This window comes from Ursus maritimus, unplaced genomic scaffold, assembly GCF_017311325.1.
Source record: "Ursus maritimus isolate PB19 unplaced genomic scaffold, ASM1731132v1 scaffold_26, whole genome shotgun sequence".
NCBI classification, from domain to species: domain Eukaryota; kingdom Metazoa; phylum Chordata; class Mammalia; order Carnivora; family Ursidae; genus Ursus; species Ursus maritimus.
The window spans coordinates 31084015-31102453 of NW_024425119.1; the positions used below are offsets into that span (position 1 = coordinate 31084015).

Here is an 18439-nt window from a genome sequence, read left to right on the forward strand (position 1 = left end):
CCTTTTCTATTGTTTCTTTAAACAACATTGCAACAAGTAGTTCAAAAAGACAGTGGGGGGGGGCAGAAAAATAAACTAACAATCTGATACTTCTCCATAATTTAAAGGAGTTCAGGGGGCGCCTGGGTGGCAGAGCGGTTAAGCGTCTGCCTTCGGCTCAGGGTGTGATCTCGGTGTTATGGGATCGAGCCCCACATCAGGCTCCTCCGCTGGGAGCCTGCTTCTTCCTCTCCCACTCCCCCTGCTTGTGTTCCCTCTCTCACTGGCTGTCTCTATCTCTGTCGAATAAATAAATAAAATCTTTAAAAAAAATAAATAAATAAATAAATAAAGGAGTTCAGTTTTTATTCCATTTAGTTCCATTACATGGAGAAAGAATGCTTCTCCTATTAAGAGGAGAGAGAATGACAAATCTTGCCAATAATTTTAACATTTCTGTTACTGAAAAAGAGGTAATACAGTCTCTTCAATTATTCCACCTTATTTTGTTACACTCCCTTATTTTCCTATCTACAACTATGGGTGATTTTACAGCTCAATAGTAAATAAGCACAGACAGGTAGAAGAATAAATCTTAAACCTCCACATATTAGCTAATTTTTGTAACTATGATAAAGACTTTGATGCAGAAAAAGGTTTAACTTCCATGTAAAACAGGACTTATGATGCCTTCGTTGAACATAAGCAGTTTCTGACATAAAAATGATCCACTTGCTACTCTTCCTACCAACACTTACTTTGTCAGGGGCCCCGTAGCCACTACAACCAAAAACTAACAAACACAAAATGAAGGAAATTTAAAAAAATGGAGCTTCTAAATAATTTGTGGCTTTAGTGGGGAGGAAAGAACACAGCTATGAGAATGAGGACAGCTTAGGACATCTGTACCCAAAAGTGAAGCCCCAGATAAATCTTGGAAACTCTCAGCTAAAAGAAGGTAAAAATCTTCCCTACATAACTTGATTTCTTTTTTTCTTCATGAGGCTGCTGTCACTCAGTATTTGAATTAATGCTTCCTCTTTCAAAATTACGAACATCCTTAGGAAGGAGGCTTATTGGTTATAAGTCATAACGTGGATATATATAGTGTGGATTCCTTTAGCCATAGATGGTTTTGCTCCCAAATTTGAATTTAAGGAGAGGAGAGAAGGAAGTAGATGATTTTGGAATCAGGAATACTTTAGAGTAGAGTGAATTACATCAGAACTACCACATAAGGGAGGAATGGACCATGACAGGCAGCGTAAGGACACAGGGGGTCAGAAGATGGAAAAAAAAGGATGGCTAAGGCAGAAATTAACACTTTCTCCCTAAAGGTTGGCTACATCCATGAAAGGAAAGAAAGTTTCTTTTACCTTTTTTCCTTTCCCCCTTCCCTTCTGAATTGCTCTTACCACACTACAAAATGGGTAAAAAAATCACTGTATGTGAGTCAGTTGGGAAACCTGGACAATATGTATTTATAACATTTTCTAGAGAAAAATTAGTCCCAAATTCCAAAGAATGTTTTTTACTATTTTTTTCCAAAGAATTTTTAAATGAACTTACTGCGTATGTAAGGTTGAGGCAGAATCCAAATTTTACAATGCCCTCTCTGATGAATAAAATACATAAATACGAGGGATATAAAACAACTCAACCAGAATCAATATACCTAAACAGGAGCTAGTGCCTCCAAAGAGTTCCCATGGAAACCTAGACAAACTGCAGTCACTCTACATGCTTCTGGAACTCTTTGTTCATGATTCGTTTGTTTCAACCTGTAGCAAACCCTTTAGCTAAAATGACAGCTTACCTACATTTGTAAAATAGGAATTTACATTACGTGCAGCCTAAAAGTTATTAGGATCTACAGCAAAAAGGAAACAATGATAAATGAAATGCTTTAATCAAGCTGAGTAAAACAGTATTGGTTTTCATGTTTAAATCCACAAGAAAGTTTGAATAGAGTGTGGTAAGAAAAATTGTATTAAATTCTACAAATTTATATATGGAATTATATAGATTCATAAACTGGTTCTAAAGGCTGTCAGGCAGTTTATGGTACGTAAGAAATTTTTTTCTAGGTTCACACTACATTATATAGGTTTCAGTTCTACAAAGACACGCGATAACATGTATGTGAAAATGCTTTATAAAGCATTTTTTAAATATCATATATGATTATTAATTTTAGGAAGCATTAATATTTCTCATTTTAAGCCATCATTCACTTTTTTCAAGATGATTAAGATATATCTCTGAATTTACCTTATCTAGTTTGGTTTTTTCCTCACCAATTTTTTTTTTTTATTTTGTATCACTTTTTGTTAAAAATAACAACGTTTTTCAGTTGGGTTCTTATGTTTAAACATAGTTGTTGGTAAGGTCTTTTTAGCATTAACATCTGCTATTATTTTTACCATAACAATTACTACAGCCACCATAATCACTGAAATAGTCAATTCTTCACTTTGAAATAACAGCTATTTAATTTTTTTACCTTAAAAGCACCAGGGACAAATGTTAATAATAATATATTTTTCCTTTAGTACTATTTACCAGTCAAAATGCTTATCTCCCTGCATTGTCACAAAAATAACCTTCACCAGAGGTATTATTTTAGGTACTGTGCTCACTATAAAAATGTCAAAACAGCTTAGGTTTCTATTGGGATCCCTGTTTTTTATTCATACCTAACAGGTGATTATGGTAACATCTCTAAATTTACCTCAAAATGAAACAACAGAATCAGTTCATGACCTTGAAAAAGATACCCTTCCTCATACTTATTATTCATGAACAAAACCAAGACCTTTAAAAACAAGTCATACTATTTGATATTTTGACCACCTACCAAACTGAATTTTACAAGAAAATAGTAAGTCATGTGCAAAAATCTCATTTTCATTCAAGCGGTATGTGAGATCACATATAATTCTGTGATCACTGTTTCAGTTTTAACTACCCTGCATAAAAGCTAATCATTAGATATCTTACTGCTGCCATAATCAGTCATCCATGAAAAACACCTATTAAGACATTAGTATCTTAAGAATGCAATTTCAGTTGCAATGCCTCCTAACCATAAATGTGTAACTCCTTGTTTTAATTATTCTAATCATTCCTTTTTAACTCAAGGACACACAGCAGAATTAACTTGAAAAATTTAAACCCCCATTTACTTTAGTTAACTGGACTGTTCAAGGAAGAAATGCCTGGTTGCCTAAATAAATTTCTAAATAAACTGAGCAAAGCAGCAGGTAGACTAAATGTCAATAATTCTACAAAGCAAGACTCTTGTGATAAACCATTTGATAGCTGTGTCCCCTTTTGAATATCTAGCCAAAAATGCTTAAAATTAATTTGGCTGGCATGTTCAAACTACATTTAGTAAGTAATGTGACTGCACCACAGAATCAGTATGTAGACATGTAAAGAATTTGTGAATATTTAACCACTCACACATTACAAGTGGTCAAATTTTTATTTTCCTCTTCTTTGCACCCAGTTGATTTCAGAGGAAGATATTATTAGGATGCAAGGAAAAGAAAGCCTAAAACAGTGGTGAAAAGCTGAGTAACTCCTTGTTCTTTCAAAAGGCCTAAAACAACATAAATAACTTTGACATAATCAAATTAGAAGCCCTGCAGAAATACTGAAGAGACCAAATGAAATTAAATGACAGTCTGATGGATTAGTTTAGCCTTTAGTTAAACTAATCGAGACAGGAATCAGATTATATCCATGAGACTACTAAATTGCATTAGAAAATGGGAAAGAAATGGAAACAGTGAGTTGTGATGGTAGAGCAAGCTTTGCAGAGAAGATGAATGGAATGCAAAAGCAGCTATTTGAAAAATAATAAAATAATTTCTAATAGTAATTTTACCTTGTCAAAGTCTAAATAAAATCTACCATATTATTATAATTAACTTATTTTTCTTACATACAAGTAGAGATAAACCAGTAAATGTATATCATTATAATTTTCAGCTAATTTAAATGACATTTCCCTTATTAACATACTGTGAGACTCTGTATACTCACTGTAATTGCAAATTAAGATATCCTGAAAAGAAAGAAAAACAGGATTCATATAGCAGTGACTTTATAACACTACCTTTTTTTCTTCTTCTTTTCTTTCCTTTTCAGCTTCTCTAAATCTTTCTTAGCTAGATCTATAATTTCAATGGTCTCTTTGTCTGAGGACAGGATAGTAGGAGAGAAAGTTGATGATCCACTGAAATACGGTGATCTTGCTGTGGCTCTTGTCAAGTTTTTTCGAAGGTTCTCATTCACAGCTTCACTTTCTAATAATTTCGCCCTAGTGAATAAAAATATATTTAAATGGGAAACGTTTTTTATTGTAGTACACAATTCATAGCGTACAATTTACCACCCTAACCATTTTTAAGCATATAGCTCAGCAGCACAAAGTGCATCCAAACTATTGTGCAACCACGGCCGCCATCCACCTCCAGAACTTGTTCATTTTCTCCAACTAAAACTCTGCACCCAGTAAACGTTAACTCCCCATTTCCCTCTGCTCCCAGCCCCTAGCAACACCATGTTACTTTCTGTCTCTACAAATCTGACTACTGTAGCTATAAATAGGGAACATTTTCAAATATATTGTTTTGTATGCTAAAAGGTTATTCAAAATGTATTTCAATGTTGCTACAAGGTAGGGTTGTTGTTGGTTGGTTGGTTGTTTTTTTTTTTTTTTAAATAAATGTGCTCAGAAACATTAATGTTTAGGAGTTTTTGAAATTCCCTGATTAAATAATTACAAATTTGAAATCACATTTTTAGTGCTCAAAAGTGCCAATGGTAATTAGATTAGTTGCATTCTGGCCAGTAGGCATTAGTGATGTTGCTTTGTAAACCCATCATTTAAACTTAAAATCTACAAGCAGCATGGTACCCTTTCTTTCAGTTCTTCATTCATCATGCTATAATAGCATTTCCAAATCTTTGTAAGGAATAGTTAGTCAAACTTGCCCCTAACTGGCTGAAAGACATCTGGCTCCAAAGCATGGCGTGGGAAAAGATGGTATCACCAAGGAAACCTGAGTTTGATAATTGAAAACATTCTTTTGTTTGCTCAAGCAGTCCTAATAATGACAGGAGAATAACGTATGTACTGTCAGTAATATGCAAAAAACACAGAATGACGAGATTCTAAAAGAGGGGACTCTTGAAACAAAAAGGGATTCAGAGTCCACTAGGCTAGTCCTTTATTTCTACTTGATTTAAACCACCAAGAACACAATTACCTACTTCAATATAATAGATTTCCAAGGTCAATTTGGCAGAACGGTGATTGAGACAGGGCTATAAGGAGAAAGTACTATCTTACTAGATCAGTCTCAAAACTATATTGTACAGCACTTCTGCCATACGTCCAAGTATTTCAGAGAAAGATGCTAGATTAATTTGCAATTTATAAGCTCTAGAAGACACAATCACCTCTGTGTTTTTTTACTACCAAAATTATTCATGACACTGCTGGAATCAGCTAGAAACAGAGTGTACATAAGTCAGTGAACATATGTTTTAAGTCAGTGTCTTATACATTCTTTAATGAAATTGTTTTATTATGTCTGGTGTCTTATGTGAGCAGAATAACAATTACATTATTTTGAAATGGTTAAGCAGCTGTGTATAAACGTCCAGGTTAAATGATTTCAAAATTACTTTAAAGAAGCTTCTGAATATAATGCTGTCATTTTGTTAATCAAGAGCATAACATAAGTATAAAAACTCAGCTTAACTCTAAAAACTCAAAGCCAAAATTTACATTTTTCTGTATTTTCAATAGCCTGGGTACATAATAATGAATGAGATAATAAACTAAATATAATAACAAAAAACCCCACAAAAAATAATAAACAAAAATATAATAAATTAGCTATCAATAATGATCAGTTTTGTACTGGTTCATTTATATAATAACCAGACAAATTCTTTTATTACCAGCTTTAGGTTTGCATTTCATAGGGGTATATTCAATGCTTCTTCAATGCTGGTGTGATAAAGGCTGAAACCTTTAGGGATCAACTCCACAAAGCTCAAGATACATTAACATAAGTTGCTTTTTGGGCTTTTTTGATAACAACACTCTCTCTTCCCACTCACCAACCGACCCTGCTACCTGCATTTCATTTAACAGGAGACCAAGCAGTGAGTCATGAGGGGAAGGACACAAACTTCCTTAGGAAGGAGCAGGTTGCATCTTAGCTCCGTCACTCACTTGATCTTGGGCTGTTAGTCTTTAAAAGCCTCTACTCTTTCCTCAGTAAAATGAGATGAAAATACACATTTCCCTATCATTGTTATGAGGATCAATGATATAATGAATTTAAAACTCACCAGATTGCTAATGTATTTAATGAATAATAACTAATCTTACCAGAAAGTTGGAAAGGATATAATTATCAAGCAGTGGGCGATTAATTAAACAAATCAATTACAACCACAAGATAGTACCACATGTAATCAAGCAAAAATTATGTCAGAAAAATATTTAATAGCATTTAAAAATGCTCATAATATCTTGTCACATTTTAAAGAAAAGATAGGAAAGCAATATATATACCCTTATGTCAATTTTGCTAAAGTATGCATTGAAAAACCATTAAAAAGATATACCAAAATGTTAACAGCAGTTCTAGTAATGGTAGCCATATGGTTGACTTTAATTTTTTTATACTTTCCTATCTTCTCAAAAATTTCTACAAAAATTTTAAGCCCCTGTCCAAAAAACAAGAACTAATTAATTAATTAGTGTCCATTATTATTTCACAACAACTAATGGGACATGTAAATTTATTAAAAGGAAACTAGTACTATTTAACAATTAGAACAAAACTTAAAATATGAACATTCCCAAGTGGCAATAATCAACATAAATGTGGATTATGTTAAAGGAGCTATGAATAAATGCCTTCCAAAGATGAAGTTTTGGTAGAAATATGGATTGGAGTAGGATTTAGTAGAGAAAAAAATGATATGAGAACTTGGACCTAAATAATACCACGTTAGGCTGTGATATCTTGTTCTTTCATTTGAGCCCCATAATAACTCCTTGAGACTAGCAGATATTACCTCATTCTTAGACATAAACAAACTAAAGCTCAGAGATGTTAGGGAACTTGCCCAAGGTCACAAACTTATTAATAAGTAGAAAATTTAATTTCAATCCAGGTAATCCAATTTATATTCAAAGCTCATTTATGCTTATTCCATATGTACATTATTTTTTATATTGTAAATTATAGCTTGGCATTCTAGAAGACTACCCTCAGGAGTGGGACACACCTAATTAAAGAACCATCAAAGAAGTTGTGGACAAGTGGAACAAGCCATTAACTGACACAAATAATGAACGCAGGGCCTAAGAGTCATCTCTGTTTTCTAAATGGCTTAAAGAATAGTCTTATATCAAGAACTTGAAAAAGAGAGATATTAGATGTTGTGTTTAGCCACATGAGGAGTAGAAATGATTCTGTTTTGTAGGAAATAATGACACTAGTCAAGCCATTTGTCCTATAATGAGATCAGGCTTAGATATGGCCTTAGAAGAAAAGAAATAAAGCACAAGAACCAGAGCTTAGAATGAGCCTAAAAAATTGACCAGTGTCAAAGAAATAAGATATAAAGGGAAGCAGCCTAAGAGGAGGAAGAGGATCTTTAAGAATTCAAAGATAGAGGGGCGCCTGGGTGGCACAGCGGTTAAGCGTCTGCCTTTGGCTCAGTGCGTGATCCCGGCGTTATGGGATCGAGCCCCACATCAGGCTCCTCTGCTATGAGCCTGCTTCTTCCTCTCCCACTCCCCCTGCTTGTGTTCCCTCTCTCGCCTGCTGTCTCTATCTCTGTCGAATAAATAAATAAAATCTTAAAAAAAAAAAAAAAGAATTCAAAGATAGAAATGTCAGTTATGTCTCAAGAAATGGTAAATAGGGTCTACAGAGTGAGGTCAGAGAATAAGTTTTTGGTAGTAGGCAGGAAAGAGCACTGCCAACACAGGATAAAACTGTTAAGTCCAGATTGGCTGCTGACCAGAACCAGGACCTAATGTCCCAAAAGCCTCCATCAAAAAGGTAAAGCTTAAAGATACATATACCAAATAAAGGTAACAGTTACTTGAGTAACTTTATCTTCAACCACATCAAATGTCTTATATGTTTTCACTTCTTGAAACATTTAAGGGATCCAGTGTGCCTTGTGGAGGCAGAAACAATGGAAACAATACTCATCTCTGTCTCTAAAACAGCTCAAAGGGGAGAGGAAGAGCACACAAATACAAGATGGAGAAGTGTTAGGGTGTCTATGAAAGATGATCTCCCACTTGGTTATCTTCTGCAAATGGGTAGCAAAAATGAGATCTGAGCTACTTATATGCTCCCCCACAGAGCTCACTGTAGTTTTACTTTAAGAGAAAGTAGCTCAGCCATCAGAGCAGACCATGGAACCTGAAAATATAGAAATGAATTTTGTCCCTGAACTGCTTTCTAATCTGTATTACCCCAGTCTGGGCTCAGTGGTCTCCTCCACCTTCCCACACCAGGCGTGGGTGTTCTTAGAACTATTTTCTGTCATTCCATTTACTACATGTGACTATCTACGTAAGTCACCCCACCTAGACTGGGAACTCCTTGTTTATGTCACACTTGCTGAGTCCACAGCATGGTGTTTGGCACACAGTAAGCATTTGTAGTATGTTGTATGAAATGAGTGTTGAAGGAGGCTCTCTATGTACCAGAGAGGCAAGGAAATTGGTAGGGATGCAATGAGTCACACATAAAAAACAGCTGGAGAAGTAGAAAAGAGCAGCAGTAATGGGACATTTAAAAAATTAGAAATGACTCGGCGGGGGTGGGCTGGATGGCTCAGTTGGTTAAGTGTCCAACTCTTGGTTTCGGCTCAGGTCATCATAATAGGGTCATGAGATCAAGCCCCTCATCAGGCTATATGCTCAGTGGGAAGGTCTGCTTGAGATTCTCTCTCTCCCTCCCATTCTCTCTCTGCCCTCCCCATTCCAAAATAAACAAATAAATCTTTTAAAAAATTAGAAATGAGTTATTGATGTTGACCATTCCCAAATGGTGAAGAAAGAGGCACAGGGAGGGAAGGCACCAAAAGTAACCTCATAGATATTAGTTATGCCGGCCCTGTACATCAGGTTAGGTAAACTCCCAATCAGAGGTATAGTAACTAGAGTAGGAGGATAATATAGGAAGATAATATGGGAAGAGAAGGGAGAAAAGTAGTTTGGAATGTGATATTATGGGAAAGGCAAGTACCTATTCCCCTAGAGTTAACCTCACCAAAGGACTAAAATATCACCGTGAACAGTTACTAAACAACAAGCTCAACAAATAACAATATAACTATACTACAAAACCCAAAACACGTGCATTACGTATGAAAGAACATGAACTGCACCTGAGATCTTCAATTTCTTTGATATAACTGTGAATCATATTACTGATCTCCTCATTCCCTTCACCTGCAAGATAGAATATGAAATTAAGCATTTTCTTTAAATTAAAACTTCAACAAAACAGAATCAGAGAAAAAAAGTTATAGAAACAAAACAATAATGCTTTGAAACACAATTCATACAGCAGATTTCCTACCCTTAGCTATATAAGCAGACAATAAAATAATATTACAAATGCAAAGGCCACATTTTGTTTCTTCAAGAATGTATTATTTATAAATTACTTAACTTAAAATCACAGACTGTATATATACACAGATTGATTATTTCTACTTCAAATATTCCAGGTAATTCATGAACACGAAGAATGTTCTCTGTCCTCCAAGTGTTAATCCCTCACTCATCCCACCTTACACACATACCTGCTCTGGCAAGAACCTGGTTGGCTTGATCACTAACAAGCTGTGTGATTCTGGTCCTCAGTGCATCAACTGTCTCTTGCATGGCTTTAATTCTTACACGCAGGTTATTATTTTCAGTCTGCAGCATAGCATTCTCATGAAACATGTCATTGATGCTTTCCACACCCTCCTCGTCAATTATTCTTTTACCCTAGGAAAGGAAAATAGTTCCCTGTTTGCTAAAGGGTCTTAAATATACAGGAGTTTTGTTTAAGGATACTACACCTCTACAACAAAAAACGCTTCTGTTTTCGTAGCCTCAAAGCAAAAGAGATCTTTTTCCCTCTACTACATCCCTCTGTGGTGTATGTGTCACTGAAGAAAGTGACTAAGGAAGCCCTTTTGAAACAAGAGGTGGTCAGGTTGATAGACTGAACAATATTAAAGGTTACCCACAAGGAAAACTAGAGAATTCTATCTTCAAAAGGAAGGAAGCCGCTGTTTGGACAGACAAGAGACTCTGGACACATGTACGTATAAGCCATCACAAAGACATCACTGTCTTCACAAGACGCACCACAAAATGCAAAGTCAAACCCATTCACTCACGGTTTTGTACTCCATGAGCTCCATCTGAAGCCGTGTGATCTCACCACGAAGTGCATTGATTTGCTGACTAGCTCTGTCCTGATTGACCATCACCTTGTTCTTGATATTTCTAGCTCGATTGGCATATTTCAAGGTATTTAAGGTTTCCATAAAATCTCTGTCTGAAGGGCTAACACATGCTATCATGATTGTTTGGCTGAAAGTTAAAAAGCATAATTAGGTTTACAGAAAAAAGCAAGTAAAACACTGAAATAAGCATTTTTAATATCCTGCCTTTTGAAGAGTATTTTATCTTCAAGATACTAAAAGACTGATACTACCAATTTAAAAATAAAAGCAAATTTAAAAGTCCCCATGCTTTAAGACTATCTTTAGGAAAAAGATTTTTACTTAGGTGAAATTGGGGAAAATCAAATTATATTATCCTTCTTTTACCCCTAATACTTAGAGAAAGTACAAGTGCATATATTTATTTCTCACCTCTTTACAAAATATTTCTGAAGCAATGCAAACAAATAATTCTAGAATTTAATCTATCCATAAGAATGACCAACTATTCAAAAATCACTTCTTTCATTACCTACTTAATATTTCAGGATTTTACATTTTTCTTCTTTTTAATTACTTGTAACCTGATTTTTTTAAGACTTTATTTATTTGACAGAGAGAGCGAGACAGCGAGAGAGACAGCACAAGCTAGGCAGGGAGCCTGACGTAGGGCTCAATCCCAGGACCCTGAAATCATGACCTGAGCCGAAGGCAGATGCTTAACCGACTGAGCCACCCAGGTGCCCTACCTGTATCCTGATTTTTTATGTCAGCAAAGAAATTTACAAAAAATTCTATCAGAACAAGAAGAATTATTTAGTAAATCCACATGTTTTATAATAAAAACCTCATCTGTGACTGAGTGGTCAAATTTCCTGAGTTTTGGGCCAGATTACACAGATAAAAATGGGAAACAGGGGCGCCTGGGTGGCTCAGTCGTTAAGCGTCTGCCTTTGGCTCAGGGCGTGATCCCAGAGTCCTGGGATTGAGCCCCACATCAGGCTCATCCACTGGGAGCCTGCTTCTTCTTCTCCTGCTCCCCCTGCCTGTGTTCCTTTTCTCACTGGCTGTCTCTCTCTCTGTCAAATAAATAAAATCTTTAAAAAAAAAAAAAAAAGGAAAACAGTACTTTATGGTCAAGATGAATTGCTTTGACAACCAAAGAATAGGATAGTGAAATGCTTAGTATGCCCCAGCTATTCTGTCAATGAAACAGACATGGAGATTATAATCAGCACTTACACACTAGTTAGAAAATGTACGGGAACTGCAATTAAGGAGCTAATTTACCCACCCTGGTAGGAATTTCATACCCATCAATTCTAACCTGTAGCCTCCTGGCCTCCTAACGTGTAGCCTCCAGGTGGCATGATAGTCCGTGCCACCTTCCCCCAAAAATCTCAACACAGCACTCATAGTAACCCTTTTAAAAGGGGTCCCATTCCACCCATCTTTAACCCTTAACAATGCTTGTCCATCTGTATTTACTCTTAGTATTATTCAAGACTCAACACAGGTACCATCTAGTCCAAGAATTCAACCATCGATTTGCCTACTCTCTTTCTTTTCCTCATATCCTTTATGTATCTCTTCTTTGTTGATATTATTATTATTATATTAAAATTGTATAGACCCCCAACTCTTAGACCCTGAACTCCTAGAGGATAAGGATCATCAAGGTTCATTCATTAATATACTTTGTATAACACAATATTGGGATCTAGTAGGTCATTAGTAATTGTGCTGTGTGTCACGTATACATAATATTTACTTATTAGAGATGAGAAAGTTAAAATAATTCATGAAGAGGCACCTGGGTAGCTCAGTCAGTACTTCAGCTCAGGTTACGATCTCAGGATCCTGGGATCAAGCCCCGCATAAAAGGGCTCTCTGCTCAACAGGGAATTTGCTCGTCCCTCTCCTTCTGCCTCTGCCCCTGTCCCCTGCTTGTGCTGTCTCTCTCTCAAATAAATAAATAAAATCTTAAAAAAAAAATAATTCATGCATCTCTAGCTCTCTCTTTTGATGAAGAAAATAAAGTAATCAAGTTAAGAGTGATGGTTACGGACACTGATTCAAGAACGGGACTACTCAAAGTGTAGCCCCCATTTTGGTGAGAGTCTAATATTTGTTACACGTTCACAATAAGTACAGAAATTGAGAGTAAGCATTTTACACTTTACAACATTTGAACTTGCTGTAATCAATGATCTCATCTCATTGAATGTAGTACAGAGCAGTTCAAGTGTTTTCAAACTTACCTGGGAAGTCACAAATGGTCAAGCTGAGTATAGTCATGCACAGTATTAACCCACCACAAATTGGGGAGTGGGGTAGAAGAACCTGCCCTTCACAATATTTTGAGAAGCATTGGGATCAAGTGCTTAAGGAGATGGTGAAAGTCAGGAATGAGAGGAGCTAAGATTTATTGTATAGGGAAAAGATCACGTATTAAATAAAATCCCAAAGATACGAATTTCAAGAATGGTTGTATTTATGAAAACTTCAAAGAAAACATTAAAGCTGTTTACTTTTAAAGTTTATATAAGACCACAATTCTGTTTTAAAGGAAACCATATCACGTAATAGGTTATTATAGTATATATCTTATATATTATTTATTATGTTATATCATGTATCATATTATATCATACATTAGGGAGGAAATACATCACAATGTTAACAGTAATTACTTGTAGGAAACAGAAATATAATTGATTTTTACCTGTGCTTTACATTTTTCTGTCTTTTTCAGAATTTTTGCTATAAATTTGTTGTAATGTTATATTAAACATTACAAATTTATGAAAGCCAGTTTGGTTAAGAAAATAAAAGTCACTAAGTTATGCACATAATAGATACAGTTTATTTCCAATAATATCTTTTATCTAACTTTTTTTTTAAGATTTTATTTATTTATTTGACAGAGTGAGAGAGCACGAGCAGGGGGAGCAGCAGAGGGAGAAGCAGACTCCCCACTGAGCAGGGTCTCCATCCCAGGACCCTGAGATCACAACCTGAGCCTAAGGCAGACACCCAACGACTGAGCCATGCAGGCACCCCCTAATTTTTCTTTTAATAGTAATTTGTACAGACTTTACAATACAAAGGTATTCTGTTCTCTAAGGGTTATACAAAGTATAATGCTTTTGAAGTAGAAGTTCAATTTCAAAATTTTAAGCAGGAATTGAGACTCACTAAGGATGGGATTAGAAGAGGTTTTTTTTTTGCTGAAGAGTTACCACTCAGTAAGGAAATGAATAAGGAACATCTGAGACTGTAGCCAATCTCAATTTAGCTATAGCCAATCTGAAACTCCAGAGGAATTCAAGACCCACAGTGCAAATATCTTAGACTGCTTATAGGGCAAGCAAACTTTCAGAACCATTAAAGTACTCAAAAGTATTAAAACTTGTAAGGGGAGGACATTTATCATCTCTGCTTTGTTTTATAGTTAAGAAATAAATATAGGAAAGATCTACAATTTAGCAAACTTGAAAAATTTATATTTGGCTTAAAAAACAAAAATTGGTCTCATTATAGGAAGACCCAGATTGATACTAAAGGTCAGCATGAAAATATAGAGGAGAAGAAATATGCAACAATGCAAGCAATATTGTACCTATACACAGAATGTGCTTAAAGAATGAGTGAAGACAATGCAAACTTTACATAAAAGGAAGAAATATAAAAATAATTGAGTTACAGTTGAATTCTGTAAAACAAAACTTTACTCCTAAATCTAAATATATTTTATATTATCAAAATTCTTTGAATAGTTGTTCAAAAAAGGAATTCATGTTGATGTTTACAAAAAGGAATGCATTACCAAAAGAATGAGTTTAGCTGATGAAATAGATCAGAATTATCTGAAGTATGGAAAAAAGAATATCAGTGATATTGGCAAAGTTAATAAACAGCAAACATCCTATATTTCATTCAATTGATATTAAAAAGAAAGTTTTTCCAAATGTAAAAAACTGTTACATTTTAGGAGACTTTGGGGTGCCTGGGTGGCTCAGTCCGTTACGTCTGCCTTCAGCTCAGGTTGTGATTTCAGGGTCCTGGGATGGAGCCCCATGTCCGCTCCTTGCTCAGCAGAGAGTCTGCTCCCCCCCACCCCACCCCCGCCATGCTAATGCATGCTCTCTCTCTCTTTCTGTCTCAAATAAATAAATAAAATCTTAAAAAAAAAATTTAGGAGACTTTGTAAAAAGCATCAATATTTCATTACCCTGTAATTACTTAGAAGACAGCATGTATTTTTCAACAAAATTTTATTAGGCATCTGCTATGTGCCAAGCAATTACAGCAGAAATTGTGATATAGTAGAAAAAAGTACATGCTATGAAATTCACTTATAAGCTAAGTGACTCTGAATACATTACTTAACCTCTCTGGATTTCAATTTCCTTATCTGTAAAATAGAAACAACACCACCTACAACAGGGATGTATTAAGGATTTTGTGAAATAATCACATACAAAAGGACTCACACATTTTAGGTACTTAAAAATTATTAGTCCCTCATTTATTAATTTGCTTTATAATAAAAAAGTTCTTATAAATCACTTCACAAATTTACTTTAAAATTAATGAGTACGTGAAATTCAGGAATATGGAGGATAATCACTTATGCATACCTATTACCCCCAAGGGAATCCTGTAGCAGTCTCGTCAGCTTAGAATCTCTATAGGGAACATGGGTGGCCCTCTTGCTCTTATCTCCCAACGCACTTATTACATTGCCAAGTGCCAACTGATAGAGAGAGAGAAAGAGAAGGAAGTAATAAAGTTTTAGTAATTATAATACTCTTAAATAAAAAGGCTTATAAAGAATAAATTGGAGACATGATAGAATTGAGAACGTTTGGTTTTGTTTCACATTTGTATTTTGAAATATGAAGTATACTTCAAAGTCTTTTTAACTACTAAAAACTGACACTACTCAAAATTTAGTACCATAATACACCCATAACTCACAAGTATCTAAACTTCTATTCAGAGATTTTCTTTAAGAATAGAAATGTGATAAAATAGGCACCATCTAACCATCCCTAGAATTATCAGAGCATCAGGTTGTATCCTCAGAAAATTGTCAACTGAGGTTTCAAATTCTTCTCAACTCAATGAAGAAATAAAATCTGTAGGCAGTTTAACAAAGTCATGAAACTTTCTTATAGCAATATAGCTTCCTTATGGAAAAACAAAACCTTCTTTAACCATAATAAAAACACCAGTATGATTTCTCTGAACAAGGTGTTCCTAACACAAGTATATCTTTAGAAATACAATGAATATGTGCTATTCATCCAGTATTTAAAAAGTAGGTCAAATTACAGAAGTCTCTAGTCAGTCCTCCTGACACTCCTACGGTTTTTCCTACCACACTGAACTGGCACCTACAGCATAAGCACTAACCTAGACCTTGGTCAGTAATGCAAACAGCTAAAACCATGTCTTTGTCAGGACCAACGGATCCTGCAGAGACCGACATTAGCATCACATTGTGTCTTAGTTGTCCTTCTCCAGAGAAGCTTCAGTTTTAATCACTGGCCACACTGAAACTTTACCAGATGGACCTGAACATGTTTCAGTGGCTTCAACAAGAAAACAGATCAATGGCTTTTGTTTTTTCCTGACAGCACAAATGGAAATTCCACTGTGATTTTATCTTCTAAGAAATTCAGATCAATACGCAATGTCTAGGATCCAGGTCACTCCCTTTAACACAATATTGAACCATAGCATAAGCATCAAGATGGGTGTTGGAGTTGGGAAGTCTGGCTCTCTCTACTCAGCCTTGGTTGTTAATTTCCACACCAAAAAAGTTACAATCATCTAGGAGCAGATACTGGGCAATAGTAAAATAGGACCATCTGATTGGAGTCCCCAGCTCTAGGAAGGGAGGGTGGAAAGCAACGCAGAAAACACAACCCTGATGCTATTTGCATCACAGAAATTTAAGGATGCCATTACTTTTATGCAGGAACAAATGTCCAATTTTATAATGAAGTCAATAGGAAAAGGTTTATTATACAAAAACTTGCCCTAAAACTTTCTCTTCCATATAATGAAAGCATTAATTATACTAGCAAACGCAAGGTGTTTTGCAATCAAAAACACCACTAGGTGGCATGGTATTAAAATTAACTCTTAATATAATACATGAAAATTCTCATTTTAAAACAATCATTACTTTTTTAAAAATTGGCTGTAATTCCCAAAATAAAATGATTGTCATAAAATGTTATCAAAATAACCTAATTTGAAAGTTGTCTCATGAAATATTTAATATTAAATGCTGATTTTGACAATTTATTTTTAAAGGTGGGCAGAATTCTTAAAATCATTTCTACTATATATATTATTTTATGCATATATCATAAAATTTAATCCAACTAAATTTATACACATGTAAAAATTTGCAATGTTTTAAAGAAAGAAAGCCTATAATGTGCATTACTCCTAAGTTTATAAGTTTACTATAACTTTCATTTCTCAGCTCAGCACATGAAGGATTTCCACTTGGGTATTATGTATTACAAAAGGGAAAAGGACATACAAGCCCACAGTTGATGGAAATGCCTTCTTTCGCCCTCTCGCCTGTAGCTCCAGTACGCTTCAGTCTTTCTGATCCTGCCAGATCAACAAAATGAAACTTTGCAGTCAAGGTTTCAAATTCATTCAGCTGTGATGATTCAGAAATCACCTTATTATCAATCGCATTTTCCTGCAGTTGAAGGAAATAACCAAAAATATTTTATTAATGTGACACTAAATATCCTCAAACCCCAACTTGCCCTCATTATACATATATTAAATAATTAAATATAAATATATTTTAATACATATAATATTCAAAAATAGGCAAGTAGCCAAATAAATGTAAATGTAAAAAAGTCTACTGGCAATAAGCTTATTAGACAAAGGTAGAAAGAAGCTTGCCAGTCAGAAACCAGCTGTCATCAACTGAGGCTTTGCTTACGTTGATGAAAAGAAACCTGTAAGGCACAGAGTCTTCAAAGCAAAGGGTCTCGGGTAACTATATCCGTCACCATCAAGCCACAGCTTGCTTTCTGGCTGCTGCAGACACATATCCATTTTTTAATTTCAAAATCTTACATAGTTGGCCAGCTTCAGTTTAAATATAATCAGAAGCATCTCATTAGGAAAAGGAATGATTAGCCAAACTAAATTTGGCTTAAATGTACTGTCCTGGGATTTATGTGGATTCTTAGGAAAATGAAGCTGACAAGTGTAAGAAATTAGAACTGGGTGGCTCAATCGGCTAAGTGTCTGCTTCAGCTCAGGTCATGATCCCAGAGTCCTGCATCGGGCTCCCTGCTCAGCTACATAAATAAATAAAATCTTGAAAAGAAGGAAAAGAAAAGAAAAGAAAAGAAAAGAAAAGAAAAGAAAAGAAAAGAAAAGAAAAGAAAAGAAAGAAGGAAGGAAGGAAGGAAGGAAGGAAAGAAATTAGAACTAAAAACTCACAGCATCTATTTGTGGACACATTCTGGTTTGACACAAATGAATGGTAAAAATGGCATGTGAACGAGAGCTCTGAACATTCATCTGGGTACTAGCTGTGGTCCGGGATAAAGCACCCAGCTTCAAACACTGCATCATCTGGAAAAGGAAAAGAAAGATTTTACTTGAGCAATATTTAAACAAGACACCATACAATCAGAAATCTAAGCTAATGGTCAAAACCTACCATATTAGGGAGATATAAAAGATGTGGATTTTCATATTATTTGTTACAGGCACTTTCTGAGCTGAACTTCTCAGTATAATAGTGTATTATTTTTTTAATAGGAGAAAACACTGAGATTCCATTGTTTGTCATTTGCTGACATTTGCAGCTTCCATTCCAAAACTGTTAACAGTAGAACACTTGGGAACAAACTGAGCAACTTGAATTGCTGGGGCCCTTCTGTATATCTTCTCT

At 35.1% G+C, this 18439-nt stretch overlaps 1 protein-coding gene across 1 annotated transcript in view; it reads right to left on the minus strand.

Moving 5' to 3' along the window:
• The window catches only part of KIF21A (kinesin family member 21A), a 160814-nt gene that overhangs the window by 52657 nt on the left and 89718 nt on the right, over positions 1 to 18439 (minus strand). Inside the window, exons 5-11 of the mRNA XM_040642334.1 lie at positions 17983 to 18117; positions 17051 to 17218; positions 15129 to 15244; positions 10438 to 10633; positions 9850 to 10039; positions 9430 to 9493; positions 4103 to 4306 (exon numbers count right to left, since the gene is read on the minus strand). Coding sequence (XP_040498268.1) covers positions 4103 to 4306; positions 9430 to 9493; positions 9850 to 10039; positions 10438 to 10633; positions 15129 to 15244; positions 17051 to 17218; positions 17983 to 18117 — 1073 coding nt within the window. The remainder of the gene's footprint in view (positions 1 to 4102; positions 4307 to 9429; positions 9494 to 9849; positions 10040 to 10437; positions 10634 to 15128; positions 15245 to 17050; positions 17219 to 17982; positions 18118 to 18439) is intronic.